The 18,736-nt window shown below is 38.4% G+C and overlaps 1 protein-coding gene across 1 annotated transcript in view; it reads right to left on the minus strand.

Annotated features, from left to right (window-relative positions):
* Positions 1-16,294: 16,294 nt before the first annotated feature.
* LOC306881494 (NPC intracellular cholesterol transporter 1-like) overlaps positions 16,295-18,736 on the minus strand; it is a 36,703-nt gene continuing 34,261 nt past the window's right edge. Inside the window, exons 23-25 of the mRNA XM_079435634.1 lie at positions 18,613-18,726; positions 18,329-18,491; positions 16,295-17,512 (exon numbers count right to left, since the gene is read on the minus strand). Of these exons, the coding sequence (XP_079291760.1) occupies positions 17,433-17,512; positions 18,329-18,491; positions 18,613-18,726 (357 nt within the window). The 3' untranslated portion in view covers positions 16,295-17,432. The remainder of the gene's footprint in view (positions 17,513-18,328; positions 18,492-18,612; positions 18,727-18,736) is intronic.

The following is an 18,736-nucleotide window of genomic DNA, read 5'->3' on the forward strand; positions in this document are numbered from 1 at the left end:
ATCCTTTAACAGTCACTACAACAGTTTTTTTTTTTTTTTGTAATTCTAACATTTCATTTAAAAGGTTTTTGACATCAACAAATGAATATGCGAGGAGCTTTTTTTTCTCCTTTTTTACTTTTTGGTTTGTAACATTGTGAATGCTTTTTGACTTCTGCACTTTATGTTTATATGATCTATATGCCTCATTTAATTCTTTGGTTGTAATCACAACAAGGTAATTTAAAGAAATTATTTCATTTATTATTAGAAGCTTTCTAAATTAAAAAAAATAAATAATGTGTCATATTGTAAAATATAGATAATAGGCCTTAATGAAAAACCATGATGGTTTCATTTCCGTTAAACAGGAAATGCTGCCTAACTCCATTCTTCATTTTTGCCCAAATGTTCAAACAAACTTTAGAGAAGTTTCCCCCAACACCCATCTTGGTGATTTTAACATTCATATAGACACTCTCAGCTTACATCATCTCCTTCAGATGCTCTCTCTCCCCTACAACTGAAAGAGAACACTTCTATTTACAGTGGACTGTAGACCATTATCTTACCCTTTATCTTGATACAGTAAGTCAAACCATCACTACCACAATCTCTTAAACACCAGCTCCTCTTGCTCCTTCTTACTAGGGACCACAAATAATTATTTGCTTTCTTAGTCTGCAGTTTACCTGGTAAATATACAACCATGCTGACTTTAGAACTGAATGCTGATAACATGCTGGAAGGTCTCCCTCCTCTTTAGCCCGGAAGACGCGCCATCCGTGATTTCCAACAAGAATGTCAAATTTGGCCTTGGCCCACAGGACACGATGGCACTTCTGGACCATGTTCACATATGGCTTCCTTTTTGCATGATAGTGCTTTAGTTGGCATCTGCAGATGGCACGGCGGATTGCGTTTACCGAAAGTGGTTTTTGGAAGTATTCCTGGGCCCTTTTATAACTCTTCACATTCTAATTAATCATGCTGATGAGTGATGCAGTGTCGTCTGAGGGCCCAAAGACCACGGGCATCCAAAAAAGGTCTTCGGCCTTGTCCCTTACGCACAGAGATTTCTCCAGTTTCTCTGAATCTTTTGATGATGGTATGCACTGTAGATGATGAGATTTGCAATGCCTTTGCAATTTGATGTTGAGGAACGTTGTTTTTAAAGGATTCCACAATCTTTTTACGCACTCTTTCACAGATTGGAGAGCCTCTGCCCATCTTTACTTCTGAGAGATTCTGCTTCTCTCAGACATCCCTTCTGCTTCTCTCAGCTAATCATGTTACAGACCTGATGTCAATTAACTTAATTAGTTGCTAGATGTTCTCCCAGCTGAATCTTTTAAAATTGCTTTTTCAGCCCTTTGTTGCTCCCGTGCCAACTTTTTTGAGACCTGTAGCAGGCATCACATTTCAAACCAGTGGATAAAAGTGTAAAATTTAGTGGATAAAAGTGTAAAATTTCTCAGTTTAAACATTTATGTTCTCTATGTTCTATTGTGAATAAAATATTGGCTCATGTGATTTGAAAGTCTTTTAGTTTTCATTTTATTCAATATTAAAAAACGGGTTGTATTCGGGTTGTATTTTAATGACATTTAAGTCATTTATTTGCCAGTTGCTTTTATCCAAATGCCTCACAACAGAGGTTTTGCCAACTTTACTTACTGAAGCTAATTTTGATTTGTCAAACCTTAATTTTTGTCCCTGATTTTATTTTTTTTATTTTTTGTTAACTGTTTATTGAGTTTTATTTTGTGGAACAGTAGTACAAAACAAAAATCAGCTGTACAAATTTAAAACCCACCCCTTGGTAGACTTAAATAAATAAACAAAAAATAACATAATAATAATAATAAAGACATATTAATTTTAATAGATAAGTAACAATAAAATAATTTTTACAAAGATTTTAGAAAAGAAGACAACATTAAAAGCTGAATGCCATGAATTTCCAGTTTTCACGTTAGATCCATGTATACGAGAAGTAGAGAGTTCCATCGAGATAATGTCCAACAAATACACAGTCCAGGTCCGTCTGTCCATTGTGTGAGGAGGATTCCAACGGTTGACAAGCTATTTTTTAGCTGCTGTGAGAGCAGCTAACAGTAAAGATCTTTGTTGGACGGACAAGTTGAAGTCCCAAAAGTCATTCATGAAAAAATGGCACTGAGTCAAACATATCTCAGTACCCAACAAATATGATAGGTCCTGTGAGAGCGGAGTCCAAAACGGTGAGAGAGAGGGGCACTCCCCCAAAAAATGCAAAAACGTGCCTAAAACGCCTTGGGAATAGAGATTACACTTAGGAGAAGACGACAGATTCATATAAAACGTTTCATTGGAGTCAAGTAAACCCTATGCAGCAATTTCCAATGAATCATTTGGTGATTAGGGTTTTTAGAAGACAATTTAAACATACCCCATACCTGATCAGAAAATAAAACATGCACATCCTCATTAAGATCCTTAGCCCAAACAGTTGTAATAGATAAAGGTTTGTATGAATGCTCAAGAAGAAAGAGATAGAAGACTGAAGCAGAGGAGGGAGATTCCTCAGAAGGAAGGATTAGTTTGTGCAAAGGGTGAACAGGCAGTTGAGAGTTCCAAGGCACCCCATACGCCCGTAGGGCCGATCTATTGCTCAAATACATAAAAAAGGAGGTTCCTGGCAGATTATGTTGAGTTTTAAGATTCTGGAAGGATTTTAAACCCTCATCATAGATATCTCCCAGAGTGTTTACTTTATTATGAGTCCATTGCGGACAATGAAATGGAGTACTGCCTGACAAAAGGTTATTATTGTGGAAAACAGGCGAATGCCTATGCCATTTTGTAACTAGTTGTGAACGTCTTTCAACATCCCTCCATGTGGAGAGGAGATGGGTTACAATGGGACCAAACCGAGATTTAAACTGCCTAAGCGGAACTCCCGAAAAAACAAGATGCTTCAATTTATACGGATAAACAATAGATTCCTCAATTGCTCTCCAAGACGCACAAGCGTCAGGATTAAACCAAACTGCTAAAGGGCAGAGGGAAAAGGCTTGAGCATACAGTCTGAAATTAGGGAAAGAAAGACCTCCATGTAATCTACATCGTTGTAAGGTAGTCAGTTTAATACGAGGACGTTTCCCATCCCATATATACCATGAAACACATGCATCTAGTTTATTCCAGTAGCCAACCGGTTACATGGAATCATGGAAGAAAATAAATTAATACGTGGGAGAATATTCATTTTAATCACCGATATACGGACCTGAAAAGAAGTAAGACGACGAGACCAATTTTCCAAATCTGAGGATACTTTGGCTAGAATACCTTTATAGTTTTTTGAGACGATTTCCAGCAGGGAAGGAGAAACATCTATCCCCAAGTACTTAAAGTTTTGAACCAATAGAATAGATATAGAAAGGGACATGGAATCAATTTTAGAATTGAGGGGAAGTAAACATGACTGACTCCAATTAATTTTAAACCCAGAAAGAGATCCAAAATGGTCAAATAAATTCAACACATGAGGAATAGAATGTGACGGCTTCTCCAAAAACAATAAGATATCATCAGCAAACCAAGCAATATGATGATGAGTATTCTGTATATTTATGGGAGAAATAGTTTCAGATTGTCGGGCCGCTTGAGCTAAGGGTTCCAAGGATAGGGCAAATAACAGAGGAGAATGTGGGCAACCCTGACGAGTACCTCGATGTATAAAGAATGGGTTAGAGCGAACAGCACTTGTGAGAACAGTGGCTGCTGGATTGGCATACAGAACTTTTATCATATTTATGAAACTCGATCCCAGACCCAGATGCTGTAGAACCACCCATAAATAGTTCCATTCTAGCTGATCGAAAGCTTTCATCGCACTTTAGCATATAATTTAACATCAGTCCCTATCAAAGAAAGTGGCCGGTAACTAGAACAGGAAGATCTTTATCTTTTTATAACAAGAGAGAAATAACAGCTATATTAATAGATGGGTGAAATGAGCCTTGAGTAACTGAAAAATGTATCATATCTAACATGAGGGGGCCTAAATCCGACCAAAAAGTAGTATACAATTAGATTGGAATGCCATCTATGCCTGGGGATTTCCCCTTGTTCATAGATCGAATTGCTGACTCCAGCTCCTGCAGAGTGATCGGTTCAGCCAGGTATTCCGAATCTGACAGCCTAGGTAAATCAAGGTTGGACAGAAAAGATGCAAAAGAGTCAGGGTCACCATCAGCAGAAGTAGTATAGAGGTTAGAGTAAAAAGAGTGAAAGGCAATATCAATGTCTTTTGGGTCTGTCATAATGAGCCCAGATTGGGATTTCACTGCTGAAATATTGTGTAATCTTAGGGCTAAAAGGTGGCTTGGTCTACTCCCTTGAAAATAATAATTCTGCCTGGATCTTTGGATCAGGAATTCTGCCCTGGATCTCAGTAATGAATTGAGTTCGGACCTAACCGCCATGATTTTACTGAGTGTATTGTTTGAGAAACAACACTGATTATCTGTAGTCAGATTCTGGAGCTGTGATTCCAGTTCAACTCTTTTTGTGTTGGTTTTTCTGAAGGAAAGAGGCATATGAAAATGAGTTATTCCTTATAAACCCTTTAACTGCATTCCAAAGTGTTCGAGGATAATCAACTGAACCTTGGTTAATTTCAATAAACTCAGCAAATTTATTTCTGAATTGACTGCAAATATTTTCATCCTGTAACAATTTAGGGTTAAATCGCCATCTAGTGGCACGAGATTGCTGAGAGATCAAAGATAATCTGCACAAATTTCCATCATGATCCGACAAAGATAAGGAACAGGTATCGGCATCATGAACAGCTGAATATAAAGAAGTAGAAATGAAAATATAGTCAATTCACAAATAGGATTTATGAGTAGCAGAAAAGAAAGTGAAAGACTTAGCAGAAGGGTTTAATAAATGCCAACTATCCATCAACGAGGATGAGGTTACACATTGCCGAAGTTTATCAGAACACAAAGCTTGAGAGTGTGATTCCATTGGTCCAGATCTATCTAGGATATGCAACATTACAGAATTCGTATCTGCACCCAATACAATTTCAAAATCTGAAAACTTCAAGAGATAGGTTGACAAAACAGAGAAAAAAGTAAGGTCAGGAATACAAGGGGCATAAACTTAAACAAATACAATATTCCTATTCTCCTCTATTGTTTTTATATGTGCTATTCTACCATCTGTATCACAACCTTTATCTAAAATAGTAATATTTAAAGTCCTCCGGACCAATATTACGACACCCTTGGTTTTAGTATGCGAAGATGAGTGAGATACCACTTCATAAAACTTATTACACCTGTGTATATCCTTCTCTTTCAAATGGGATACTTGAACTAACACTATATCAATCTTTCTTCTTCGCAAAAAATCCAGAAAACCTGTACGTTTGTGAGGGCCATTTAGCCCATTAATATTGCAACTCAGAATATTAAGGTCAGTCATAGGTATCAAACAGAATTACTGCATAATAAGACAAAATACAAGTTTGAAAATAAAACCAGTTGAGTCTACCATTAAACCACCAACCACCCCCCACCCTCCCCGTTACCATTCAAAAAAACAAACACATTCCCACTATGGCAGATCAAACCAAGAACAAACCTTGATCTGCCAGCACCCCTTAATATGGTCCGTGGCGTCAAACAAAACCCTGCACATTACTGTAGCACCAACATTTGGCCCTATAGTCACATATTGACTAGGTAGTATTTCTATTTTAAAAAAAAGATAGCAAGAAAGAAAATAGAGATAAAGAACACAACTAAAACAAATAAAATATCATAATCAGTAAGCGATACTGTATGCACAATGAATGAACTATGAATTAAGAAGTGAACATTAAAGTGAACAGTGAAAGACACAGTCACCTAACCATTTAGAGCATCTCTTCTCCGATTAGACAGCAAATGACCAGCTGGAGTTCACTGAGAGTTGGTGGATGAAAGGGGATCTGAGAAAAACTATTGCTTCTTCTGGGGAGTGTAGCATTTTAGGTTAACCTTGATTGAGAATGAACTTCAGCGTTGCAGGATAAAATTCTGGATGCCAGCGTCTCTCATCTCCTTCCTAATTGGCGCAAATACACTTCTTTTTGCGGTGACTAGAGAAAAATCTGGAAAGAAAGACAGCGTTGCTCCATCTGAAGTTTTCCCCGGGGCATGAAGTCTGGCGGCCTGCAGAATGAGCTCCCTGTCCGTGTACCGCAGCAGTTTAAAGATGAAAACCCGTGGTTTAGCGCGATCTGAGGAGAGCCTTGTGTACACGCGATGCGCCTCCACTTCAATCATCCTTTTCGGAACCTTCAGGCAATCAGGCAATCCAACTTCAGGCAATCCAACCAGGATCGCAATAATCCTTATTGCGATCCTGTAAGTCCACAACCTGTTGCTCGAGCGTGGCAACGCGCCTATCGTGATCTGCGACAACTTTCTTTTGTTCTCTCATCTTCCCTGTAAGAAGATCCAGTTTAGAGCATAGCGACTGAACAACTGACATGTGAGAAGCGAATTCGTTCCGCATCGCCTTCAACTCGGTTCTTAGAATGTCCTCAAAGTGTGTAACAGTGTTCGCCATCTTGTCCATCATATCATTTGAGTTCGGTGACTTGGATTTCTTCTTAATCGGAGAAGCCGACGGAGACAACTCCTGATGTTTACAACTGCATGCCATCAGGTAAAGCACAACCGATGAATAAAACTTAAAACAAAACGAAAAAAATCAGTAAAAAGAGGCCAAACGTATGGAGCTCTACTCAAGTGCAACTAAGTTCATCAGCACATCACATGACTCCCTCTAATTTTTGTCCCTGCTTCTGACGTCATAAGAATGGTCTACTGTTTTGCCTCAGCTTTTTTACTCCAGTATCTGCAGAGAACATCCACCCTGAACTCCACTTTCTCAATATGACTAAATGCTCAGTAGAAGATTTATTTCAGGGTTCTGCTAATTCATGCTCTACTATGTAAGGAGATTCAGTAAACTGACCTCCTGTACAAGCTCCATTCCTTCTTCATGTGTATCTGCCACATTCCCTCAGTATCTCAAAACAGCTAATGTTTGACCACTGCAAACTCACTTATGTTATACCACAACTGCACTGACTGCCAGAATAAACTTCAAGACAATCCCAATGGCATTAACTGGTACTTTCAATCCTTCATCAAACAGTACACCCAAGCCGATAAATATATTTGGTTATTCTGAATCAACTCGCCACTCTCTCCCATCTGTCCACATGACATCCAGTTAATCTATGAACTTCCAGACGCTAACAGAACATAGATGACTCACCAGTAATATATTTCACACTCAAACTAAAATCAAAAACACTCTACACAAGTATGCGACAGCAGTCATTAAAGGGGTCATCGGATGCTCATTTTCCACAAATTGATATGATTCTTTAGGGTCTTAATGAAAAGTCTATAACAAACTTTGGTTAAAATTTCTCAATGGTAGTGTAAAAAACACCTTTTTTACCCTGTCAAACTCAGCTCTGTTTTCATCAAGCCATTTTTTAGTCCATATCCCTTTAAATGCTCATAACTCTGCTGACCCCGCCCCTCTCTTCCGTGGGGTGATGAGCAGTACTGTTTACTTTAGCCACGAAACTGGCTAACTGGCACATATTAGGAAAGGCAATCTGCAAAGATTCATAAAAAATCGTTATAGTCACTTCTTCTGTAGATGAAGCTGGATCACGAATGATTCGCGCAAACATAGATGCATTTAGGCAGATCGGGATCTGCGCATTCACTTCAAAGCGAAAGTAACGTTAATCCTCTGCGTCTTCAGTGGCTCAGATATCGGGAGTAAATGATGACTGCTTTATTCATTATTACGTCCAACAACAAAACGCCTCAATCGGCAGAGGTGGGTAGTAACGAGTTACATTTACTTCATTACATTTACTTGAGTAATTTTTTTGGCTAACTAATACTTTTAGAGTATATTCAAAGATGGGTACTTTTACTCTTACTCAAGTACATTTTTATAGAAAAAATGGTACTTTTACTTTGTTACTGTGGGTGACGCTCCTCTCGTTACAAATTCTTCAATTTATTCCAAACGTGCCGTCTACTTTTCTTTGGACAATGAGAGATGCCATGCGCGAATGATTCATTCTTTTGAGTCAATTCTGTTCAAAGGCTTGATCAAACCAGTAGGCAAACCAGTGAATTGGTTCGCGAATCAGTTTGAATGATTTGTTCAGTTCCCTGCCGCACGCGCTTTGAAGTCGTTTGAATCGGTTCTCAGAGTTGTAACATCAAGAGCATTAAAGACGTGGCTTTGGATCTACATTCAATTGAAAGCAAATCTGCAAAGGCTTGCTCGCTAGAGCTCTATGAAGATCTTTATAAGATGAACACCGCTGTCTACGGTTCCACAGGTATAGACAGGCCTCATTCGATTACAGATCATGATACCACTATGACATGACCAGTTTGTTGTACATGTACCTTATACATTAAACATTGTATAATTTATACATTGAATAAGCTGTCACAGAATATGAAATGAACACTCGCCAAACCTGTGTTAGCGCTGCGCAGCGGCACGCCACCTACACTAGACACAATATTCATATTTTTACAATATTTACGCTTGCAGAAATATAGGCTACATTTGTTTACATTTTGCTGAACAGAAGATTCGTCAATGTGCATTTGTTTTGTTATGTTCAGATGTCGGTAGCAGTCATGTGAGGAGTTTTCAGAGGTTTCAGTGTCAGAGGTTATAGAAATATACATTTATAATACATAATTTATTTACTTTAAAATATAATTTAATTCAGTGATGCAAATGAGAATTTTCATCAGCTGTTACTCCAGTTTTCAGAGTCATATGATCCTTCAGAAATCATTCTAATATATTGATTTATTACAGTGTTGGAAACAGTTTTGCTGCTTAATATTTTTTGGAACCTGTGACATTTTGTTCAGGATTCTTTGATTAATAGAAAGCTAAAAAGAACAGCATTGATCAACATATTGGAATGATTATGTGACATAAAGACCGGCGTAAGGGCAGATGAAAATTCTGATTTGCATCACTGAAATAAATTCCATACACACATTACATAAATTTAATCTATATATCTAAAAAAAAATTGACTATATACAGTATATGATCCAAAGTAACTAGTACCTAACTACTTGAGTAGTTTTTTTTTATCCGATACTTTTTTACTCTTACTCCAGTAACTATTCAGACTATTACTTTTACTTGAGTACAGTTTTTGGGTACTCTACCCACCTCTGTTAATTGGTGACATCTTGTCTTCCCCTGCACCAGAGGCGGACAGCTCTCTCAGCTCACTCAGGGCTGGTCTAAGGTAAGACGGTCTTGTCAATCAGCTATGTCATTCTGACTGGGCTCTCAGAACAGCCTGATTTGAGAAAAAAACACTGGGTGGATTTTTTATCATTAAAGGATGGATGTGTACACACACGTCCAACACACATTTATGTTCAACTATTCTGATGACTTGAACAAGTGAATTTTGCATCCAATGACCCCTTTAAGGCTTGGCCAGTGCATTGCAAGTGTGTGGTTTCGTTACATATGCTGTTGTGTTAGAGCTGCAGTAACAAACTCCAGTATTCGATGGAAAGATAAAGTTTCTTTAAAGGTCTGAGCTGTAGTGTCAAGTAACTAAATACCTGTTGAAAATTTAACTTGCTCAGCAAAATTCTCTAGTAGAAGATGCATGAACACTACAGTGGACTCCAAGTTTACTCGGCTAGATTAATTGGTCTGCATGAACATCAACAGACTATGCTGATGCCAAAAATTATGTCAGACACATTGTCCGTGAGATTGTGCAAAGTTTACTTTGGGCTTATACTTATATTAACATGCAGAGTTCTAAATGAGCAACAGCATGTTTGACGAAGTTGAGCTACAGTCACCTGTCTAGGTCAGGGGTGTCCAATCTTGCTCCTTGAGGGATAGAGTTTAAGTCCTGCAGAGTTTAGCTCTAATCTGCCACAAAACACTTGCCTGGAAGTTTCTAGTACATTAACATTACATTTACATTTATTCATTTGGCAGATGCTTTTATCCAAAGCGACTTACAATTGAGGATTTACAAGCGATTTACTTTAAGATTGCAATAAACACAAGTGCCCGTTATACAAGGTTTCAGTCATCGTTCAAAATAGTTAAAGCTAGGGATAAGGATAATAAGAGAACAGAAAAAGTGAAGGCATAGAATTTGGAGTTAGGTAGGTAATTCCACCAACAGGGTATGGTGAAAGAGAATGTCCTGGAGAGGGATTTTGTGCCTCTCTGCAATGAGACGAGCTGCCGCTCGTTTACCGACCGCAGGCATCTGGAGGGGATGTAGATGCTTAGGAGAGAGCGGAGTTAGGCGGTTGCAGAGCCCATGGCTTTTCTGTAGGCAAGCACCAACTTGATGCGAGCTGCGACTGGTAGCCAGTGCAGAGAGACTGGAGCTAAACTCTGCAGAACAGTGGCCCTTCAAGAGCAGGATTTGACAACCCTTGTCTAAGAAATCTAATATTTGAAGAATGAATTACCCATTGTGTGTCACATTGCTTGTAGTACGATTCAACTTGTATACATGCTGAATGAAACTGAGCTTAGGCCCTGTGCCAGATGGCAAACTTCGCACTTGGTGTCTTGCTGACTTACAATGGCTGTTGTGTGCACATGTCCATGAAGTCCACAGGACTGCAGGGCAGGGGTCTCCAACCCATCTCGTAGAGAGCTGGCTTGCTGCAGATGCCAGTTCAAGCCCTGTTCCAACACACCTGCCTGTAATTTTCAACTAACTCTGAAAACCGTGATTAGCTTGTTAATGTGTGTTTGATTGGGCTTGGAGCTGAACTCTGCAGTATGGTAGCTCGCCAGGAGCATGGATGTCTCATTGCTCATTTTAAGTTTCAGAAGCAGGGTTTCCCCCTATGTGGCTGTTATGCACGTTCAACCCAACAGTCAAAGCCTGTACTGTCGGACTGTACTGTACTTGACTGTAAAGCATAAAATGACTGCAATATGTTTACAGATATTTAGGAAACATGCTAAGTTCACATATTTATTTCTCTGAAAAACAACGCTACAGACAGTTATTCGGCTTTGAAATTAACATTTTGTGTCAGAATGTTTTTGGCTTGGTCTGCTTGATTTCGCCCACTGCCAGTTTACCCAATAGGAGTTCAACATCCCAGGTTGGCAGAAAATACAGCGTATTGCAGCCACTGAAGCAAGCAAATGAACTGGGTCAGAGATTGCAAATTCTACCCAACCTAAAAAGTTTCAGCATCCATCTAACAAGCTTTGGTCTAGTGCTGTCAAAAGTACCGACCTAAGATTTGAGCGTTGTTGAGCAGATTCTTAAACAGTGCTGATTGGTCATTGTGTTCATGCGCTCAACAGATATGACTCACTGTGATTGGCTACAAGGATCATCGCTCAACAGCTCTCAAATCTTAGTGGGAAATGGACGTTTTTAAAATTTCAGTACCAAATGGTATTGCAGTTGATACTTTTGACAACACTACTCTAGTCTATGAACAAGTACATATTAAAAACTGATAAAACAACTCATCACCTTACAGTGCCTTGCGAAAGTATTCATACCACTTCATTTTTTCACGTTTTATGTTGCTGCCTTAGAACAGTCTGTAGAGCTCAGAAACAGGTTTGCGTCAAGCCACACATCTGGGGAAGTGTTCAGAAAAAAAATTCTGCTTCACTGAAGGGTCACAGAAGCATGTAGTGTTACCCTTAATGGAAGAAATTTGAAACAACCAGGATTCTTCTTAGAGCTAGCCTCCTGGCCAAACTGAGCAATTGATGGAGAAGGGCTTTGGTTAGAGTGGTGACGAAGAACCTGATGGTCACTCTAGTTGATCTCCATTTTGTGGAGATAGGAGAAATCTACTGAAGGACAAACATCACTGCAACACTCCACCAATCTGGGCTTTATGGCGGTGTGGCCAAACCCAATCCTCTCCTCAGTGAAGACAAAAGAAATCCAATCTGTGAATGAGTGCGTAAAAATATTGTGGAATACTTTAAAAACAACGTTTCTCAACATCAAATTGCAAAGGCATTGCAAATCTCATTATCTACAGTGCATACCATCATCAAAAGATTCAGAGAAACTGGAGAAATCTCTGTGCATAAGGGACAAGGCCGAAGATCTTTGTTGGATACCCGTGGTCTTCTGGCCGTCAGATGACACTACATCACTCATCAGCATGATTCTGTCATTGACATTACTAAATGGGCCCAGGAATACTTCCAGAAACCACTGTCGGTAAACAGATGATGCCATGATGCGGTAAAAAAAAGATGCCAACTAAAGCTCTATCGTGCAAAAAGGAAGCCATATGTGAACATGGTCCAGAAGCGCCATCGTGTCCTGCGGGCCAAGGCTCATTTAAAATGGACTGTTTCAAAGTGTTCTATGGTCAGATAAGTCCAAATTTGACATTCTTGTTGGAAATCACGGACTCCGTGTCCTCCGGGCTAAAGAGGAGGGAGACCTTCCAGCATGTCATCAGCATTCAATTCAAAAGCCTGCATCTCTGAGGGTATGGGGGTGCATAAGTGCATACGGTATGGGCAGCTTGCATGTTTTGGAAGGCACTATGAATGCTGAAAGGTATATAAAGGTTTTAGAGTTTTAGAATTCGGGTTATATCATGTCTACGCAAACAGGGTGCACGGCAGTACGCAAATACATGCGTTGACAGGCAGGTAGGACAGCCTATTGTAGCCCTTGGACTAAGGGATTGGACAAACATTTTATGGTCCTACGCCTTCCGCAGACAATACATATAAATACATTTAGAATACTTAACAGTGATTGCTATTGGGAGAGACTTTCAACAAAAAACTAAAAACAAACAAACAAAAAAATAACGTTTGAGACACTGCATCATTTTTTTGTTGTTGTTGTTGAAAGTCTCTCCCGGGAACTAAAATGTGGAACTAAATGGAACAATTTTTTTTTAAAAGATGTAGATTCAACAAACATACAGTACAACAGTCTTATCAACCTCACATTTCCAGCTCTCCTGACTAACATTGCTCTTCCCTCAATTATCTGCACTTTCAAGCAACAGTGCATGTTCTCTGTCTGGTTCTTGACGCACACCCTTCACACTTGACATATTCTTAACTACATGTATTGGTAACTGGCACTGATCTGAGGAACACATTCTTGTAAATGACTTTGGCAAACGTGCAAAACACAAATACACAATTCCACTCTTGTTTTCATAAGAATAAATGTGTTATCACCAAATTTCTCTTTACCAGAAAGTAATAGATAATAATTTTTGAACATAACGTCTGTTTATCATGAATGGCCAGCTGATGTTGACACATATTACAGAGATTAAGTCTGCTATTTGACAGGTGAGCAAACACTCCATTGTTCAGTGTTATGGGCTGATTTCATCAGCACTAAATGACTGGTGACAGCTTTCCTTTAACCCATAAACTAATAAATACAATAAAACCACACTATGCACATTAGCCAAAGGTGTAGGATTTGAATCTAAATAAGAGCAAAACTATTTCATTTTCATGAAGATATTTCATCCAAATACATACTTCCATACTAGTTAGAGAAAATGCTAAAAAGCTGTTTTTTTTTTAATATGTGCGTGTCCATAAAATTTGAAGTAAAATGCAGTTCTTAGTTAAATGCGTGTAAATAACAAGTCACTAATCGTTTGTAATAAGAACTTCAGAGCAGCAACCAAAACATCAGATGGGCTCTGGAAATGTTGTTCCCATAGCTCTGATGCAATCGAGAGAAAAGGTTTCAAGCAGAGAATGAATTCTGACACAGTTCAAAGGTAAACAAGGCCCGGTCACACCAGTCTCATGCAGCGATAAAAACAAACACGCGGGCCTGACTGCGGACACGGTGTATGTAGCTTAGCCCTATCCATTCACCAACTAATTCCCCCTTCAGCCCGCAATAAAAGCCCTTTCCTGATTTGAAATTCCTGAATCTTTCCTGGGCACGCATTGGTCACCCTCATTGTGGAGAAATATGTGTAAATGGTCAAGGTATGCATGCGTGCATTCGCTTGCTTTTCTAATGGTCGGAATTTTGGCTGAGGTGGCAATTTAACTCCTTCCTCTGGCTGCGGTGACTCAGTTTTACCCTCTTGGTTCCGCTCAATGTGCCTTTATAAGGCAGTTTGTAAACAAGGAAGTGCTTGAAAGCATTTTCAATAGGCCTAATTGAATGTGGTCTTGTGTAGTTTGGCCAGAGGTGGCTCTGAATGAAACGACACAAACTGGCTTCCCGAGAAAGCGCTGCAGATGGGCCCATGAATCTGATCCCTGCCTCCTGCACTTGAGATGGCTTTCTTATTGGCTATCCAGTTCCTTTCTCTCCACTCGTGGCCTGTTCTCCTGTCAAATGACCCCAGTAACTGTGAGCCAATGACACAAAAAGAAGACACTGAATTCCAGATGCTTATTTATTAATGGTTCTGTGACCAGAATTTGACACCTGTAATGTGGGGGCCAAATGATTTCAATTTAATTTCGAAGAAGGAAAAAGGTACAAGAATATGCTTGTAATCTGGTTAAAAATTGTGGTGCCGTATTGCAAATTTAGTCATAGCATTTCTTAAGACGATGAAAGTGATTGGTGAACATTGCCTGTGCAAGTGTAACATTTATAAAATCATCTTATGCAGAAGTGAAGTTTATGACTGTGTGTTCTCCTTTAACCTCTAGCTAACCACCGACACCAATAACAATGTTCAGAGTGACACCAGACAGTCCCTTTAGTGGCATTTCAATGTATAATTATAGAAATGAAGGAGAAATTGTTTGGTTTTTGTTACAGTCTTAATCATAGCATGATTCCAGGCATTTTTGGAAAGCATGCAAGAATGAATAAAGGGGAAAATAATAAATGAGCTAGCTTGAAACTGCAAGGTCAAACAATTGCTATGGTCAGATAGTGGTAAGCAGAAGTACATCCTTTTGAACAAAACTCAGCACTTTTGTAATGTGAACTGATTTTGTTCCCTTGTAGAAATGTAACTTATCTGTACAGAGGTTAACATGAGCAAAACACCTTACTTCCTGTCTACTACTGTTGGCTAGTGAGGGTCTCAGAAGGGACAATCCAAATGTTTACATAAAAAACGAGAACCCTGTCTTTACTGCCAGCCTAAACCAGAGGAAATCAATATTTCATTGTCTCTCCACCACACGGGGCAAGATAGAAACACATTAATAAATGATGATTTGGCAGCTAGTATGACAACAACTCTTAGGAGGCAATCGACAGCTCAGGTCAAGCACTGCCACTGCTTTTGTACTGTACGATGTCTAGTATGACTCATTTATCAGTATTATTATAATGTTTGTGTTTTAACAAGTCTGTTTTCCATAGGCCTTTATTTCTCTTGACTGTGTGCACAACACATGATCATCTTAAGTGTTAAAACAGATTTACCAGGGGTGATGTTGGCATATCATAAAAGCTAAACAAAATGTTAATAATATGCAGAATGGTGCATTTGTAATGTATTCACCGAGCAGAGAGATGTAGGTCATTATGGATGTGTGTAGGCACTGATTAATTCTTTTGGCAGTTCAGGTGAAAGTCTATGTATGTGGCGCCACCTCACGGTTAAAATGAAAACAGCAATTTGCCAAGGACCGGATTGGAATTCACTGCAAAATAAATAATGCTGATAAATCCTTGCCTGACAATGATTACCATAACTGAGAATATTTTATTTATTTTTCCAGATAACACTTCGGAAGTCACGTCTTGTGCTTTCTATCCGATGTCTAGAATCAAAACTAACGATGCCAGATTCGAGAATTGATCAAACGGGTTGATTAAATCTATCCATCCATCCATCCATCCATCAGAACACAATGAAATGTTGCATTCGCCCTTGCTACTTAGGCCTATGAAATTTACACATATAATTGACTATATTAAAAGTGCATAAATGTGTAGCATTATATTGCACCTACTGCAATTTTAAGCATACAAACGCAAATATGAGTTGCCATGACACACATCCCATAGCAATACATTTCCCCCCTTAAAACTCACAGATGAGCAATGTTTCTTAGTGTCTGTCCTTAATGTGTGCTTAGTTGTATTAAATTTATACTTGTAATGTACTTCAAATCTTAAAAGTAGCCTATATTATATATATATATATATATATATATATATATATATATATATATATATATATATATATATATATATATATATATATAACCTGTATTTCTTTTTCTTAAATATTGATGAATACTATGGAAATCAGTGGAGACCAGCAACTGTGTGTATACTTTGTTTTATTATAAATCTGCAGTTCACTTTAACCACATTTCAAAGACAAGAAAATTATGAAACTGCATATAAAAAGTCCTATTTATTTGGGGACACAAAAAGCACGGTCCCAATGCCAACCCCTGACAGTCCATTTCAACCCAAACTTATCCTTGTAAAAAATAACCATTTATTTGTATGCAAACACGTTTTTGCCTTATACACATGTTGATTCAATAGTGCTACGCCCACCACAATTATGAGGTACAAAACCAGCTAAAGCTACAGTGTGTTTGTAATGGAAATAAGCAGGCAAATCCTGAGGAACGTGAGTGCACTTGTGTTTTGGTTAATTAAACCTCAGGTTAGCCTAGTGGTTCAAGTCTCTAAATGTATGCTAGCACTCCCTTTCTTAGCATGTCAATGCTAATTAATGCAGCACTACACAACTTCGTAAGTAAACATTTTTATCATGTGCCACTGCATCCCATTTTCCCAACTTAGTTAATTAGCTAAGACTAAAGTGGTTTTAATGCCTGAAAACCACAGAGTTCAGGTAGCGATAACAGTAAACTGATAGCCGTCTGTGTAACATGTCGTTCTTGTCATAGCATCACAATACATCAAGAGATTGTCCATCGTGCCCACTCATTGTCGACAGTTCTTTCATTATTTGTGAAGTAAATAAATGAAACACACTAACAAAAAATTGAAAAGAAACACAAATAAATAAAAAAAGATTAGTTACACATTTCTTACACTCAGTCATACGAAAGAATTAGCATTTGTTTTCTTGGTTGGTTTGTTTACCACAGTGACTGCTGCGTTACATGCGGTTACAACATGTTTTTGATGTTTATACACATTTGAGGAAATGACTCATCTTTTCCACATACAGACTCCCCTTACTGTATCAATTCAATGCTGAAAGGATCTTCCAAACCTATTCTTCATTGTTGAGGTTTTTTGGTGGATGTTGAAAGGGAAAGCTGTGAAAAAGGCCTTCTGTCCTGAGTTAAGTCTGTTGAAGTGTGTTACTAAGCATGTAACATGGAAAGGAAAAGCTGGCGGGCGCTTTCCACTGCCGTTCAGCATCACAGAGCTGTTAGTAGATAAGCTGCTCTCTGTCTGTACTCACAAACCTGTTGCGAGCAGCCATGACTTTTGCTTTATTTACAGATGGGCCTGTGAAAAGAAAGTAAGGGAGAGGCTTGAAGAACTTTTCAAATTTTCATTTTTTTTTTTTTTTTTGGCACAATCCAAATATTTCATTTAGAAGACATTATGTGCCTGGCTTCAGAAGTCTAGGGCCCCATAAAATTAAGTTTTATTTTTTCACCGAAATCCTGTTGTTTTCACATTTTAATGTGTCTAAATTCAATTTTAATAGTTTAATTAAATTTTAATAATTTTAGCATGTCTAATCAATTGAATGAAGACAACTTTAACAATTAAATACTTTATAATTGTTTTTACAATAGTACATACATACAATTTTTTTTTTTTTCAGAAATTGTGTTGTCCGTTTAATTTTTGGGGAGAGATTTATGATTAATATAAATTTATTATCAAGAACCGTGGTAATTAAATGAAGGCATGAAAGATGAACAATTCAGTTTTTAAAAATGTAATTAAATAATTCACACAAAGTGCTGCGCGACAGAGGTTTACTGTTAAAATTAAAACTTGGAAGAAAAATTATGTCTTCCTTAAAAATAGAGTTGTAATAATTTAAATATTATTGTTATTATTACTTTAAAATGGTGCTGTCAAATGATTAATCGTGATTAAACTAAAAGTTTCTCTTTACATAATATGTGTGCATACTGTGTATATTTATTATGTAGGTGTGTGTGTGTTATATATATTTTATATACATTTTTATAACTGGATTGTGAGATTCTGTCTGCGTTTTCTGCACTGTGGAAATCAAGGAGCTTTTTTAGGAATTTTTTTTTGCTTCGTCCTCAAATTCTCAATTGTAGGTGAACGACTTCTTACCTGCATAACTGAGTAATACAGGCAGAAAGATGAGGCCGTGAGTGGCTCCTAGCAGGACTATTGAGAGATACATGCGGAAGTAGAAAATCTGGAAGATCTGGGATTTGGACAGGGCGAGAATCAGGATCCCACCGAATTTAGTGAGGGTGATGCCACTGAACACCTGCGGAGTCAGAGCAGCACGTAAGAAGGCGCTTCATTGCACTCACATTATGTAGCTTCATGTTCGAGAAGAATATGTTTGTGCACGTCACATTCATACAGCAGCAGTAAACATCACTCACAGAGCTGCCCATGTGTGCCAGCGCCTCCTCTGCCCGATCTACCCTCGAGCTCCTGGTACTGACAGAGAAAGCCCTCACAATATGACTGCAGAACTCCACCGATATGCCACAACACTGCAAAGGA

This window comes from Barbus barbus, assembly GCF_936440315.1.
Source record: "Barbus barbus genome assembly, chromosome: 15".
Classification (NCBI taxonomy): Eukaryota; Metazoa; Chordata; class Actinopteri; order Cypriniformes; family Cyprinidae; genus Barbus; species Barbus barbus.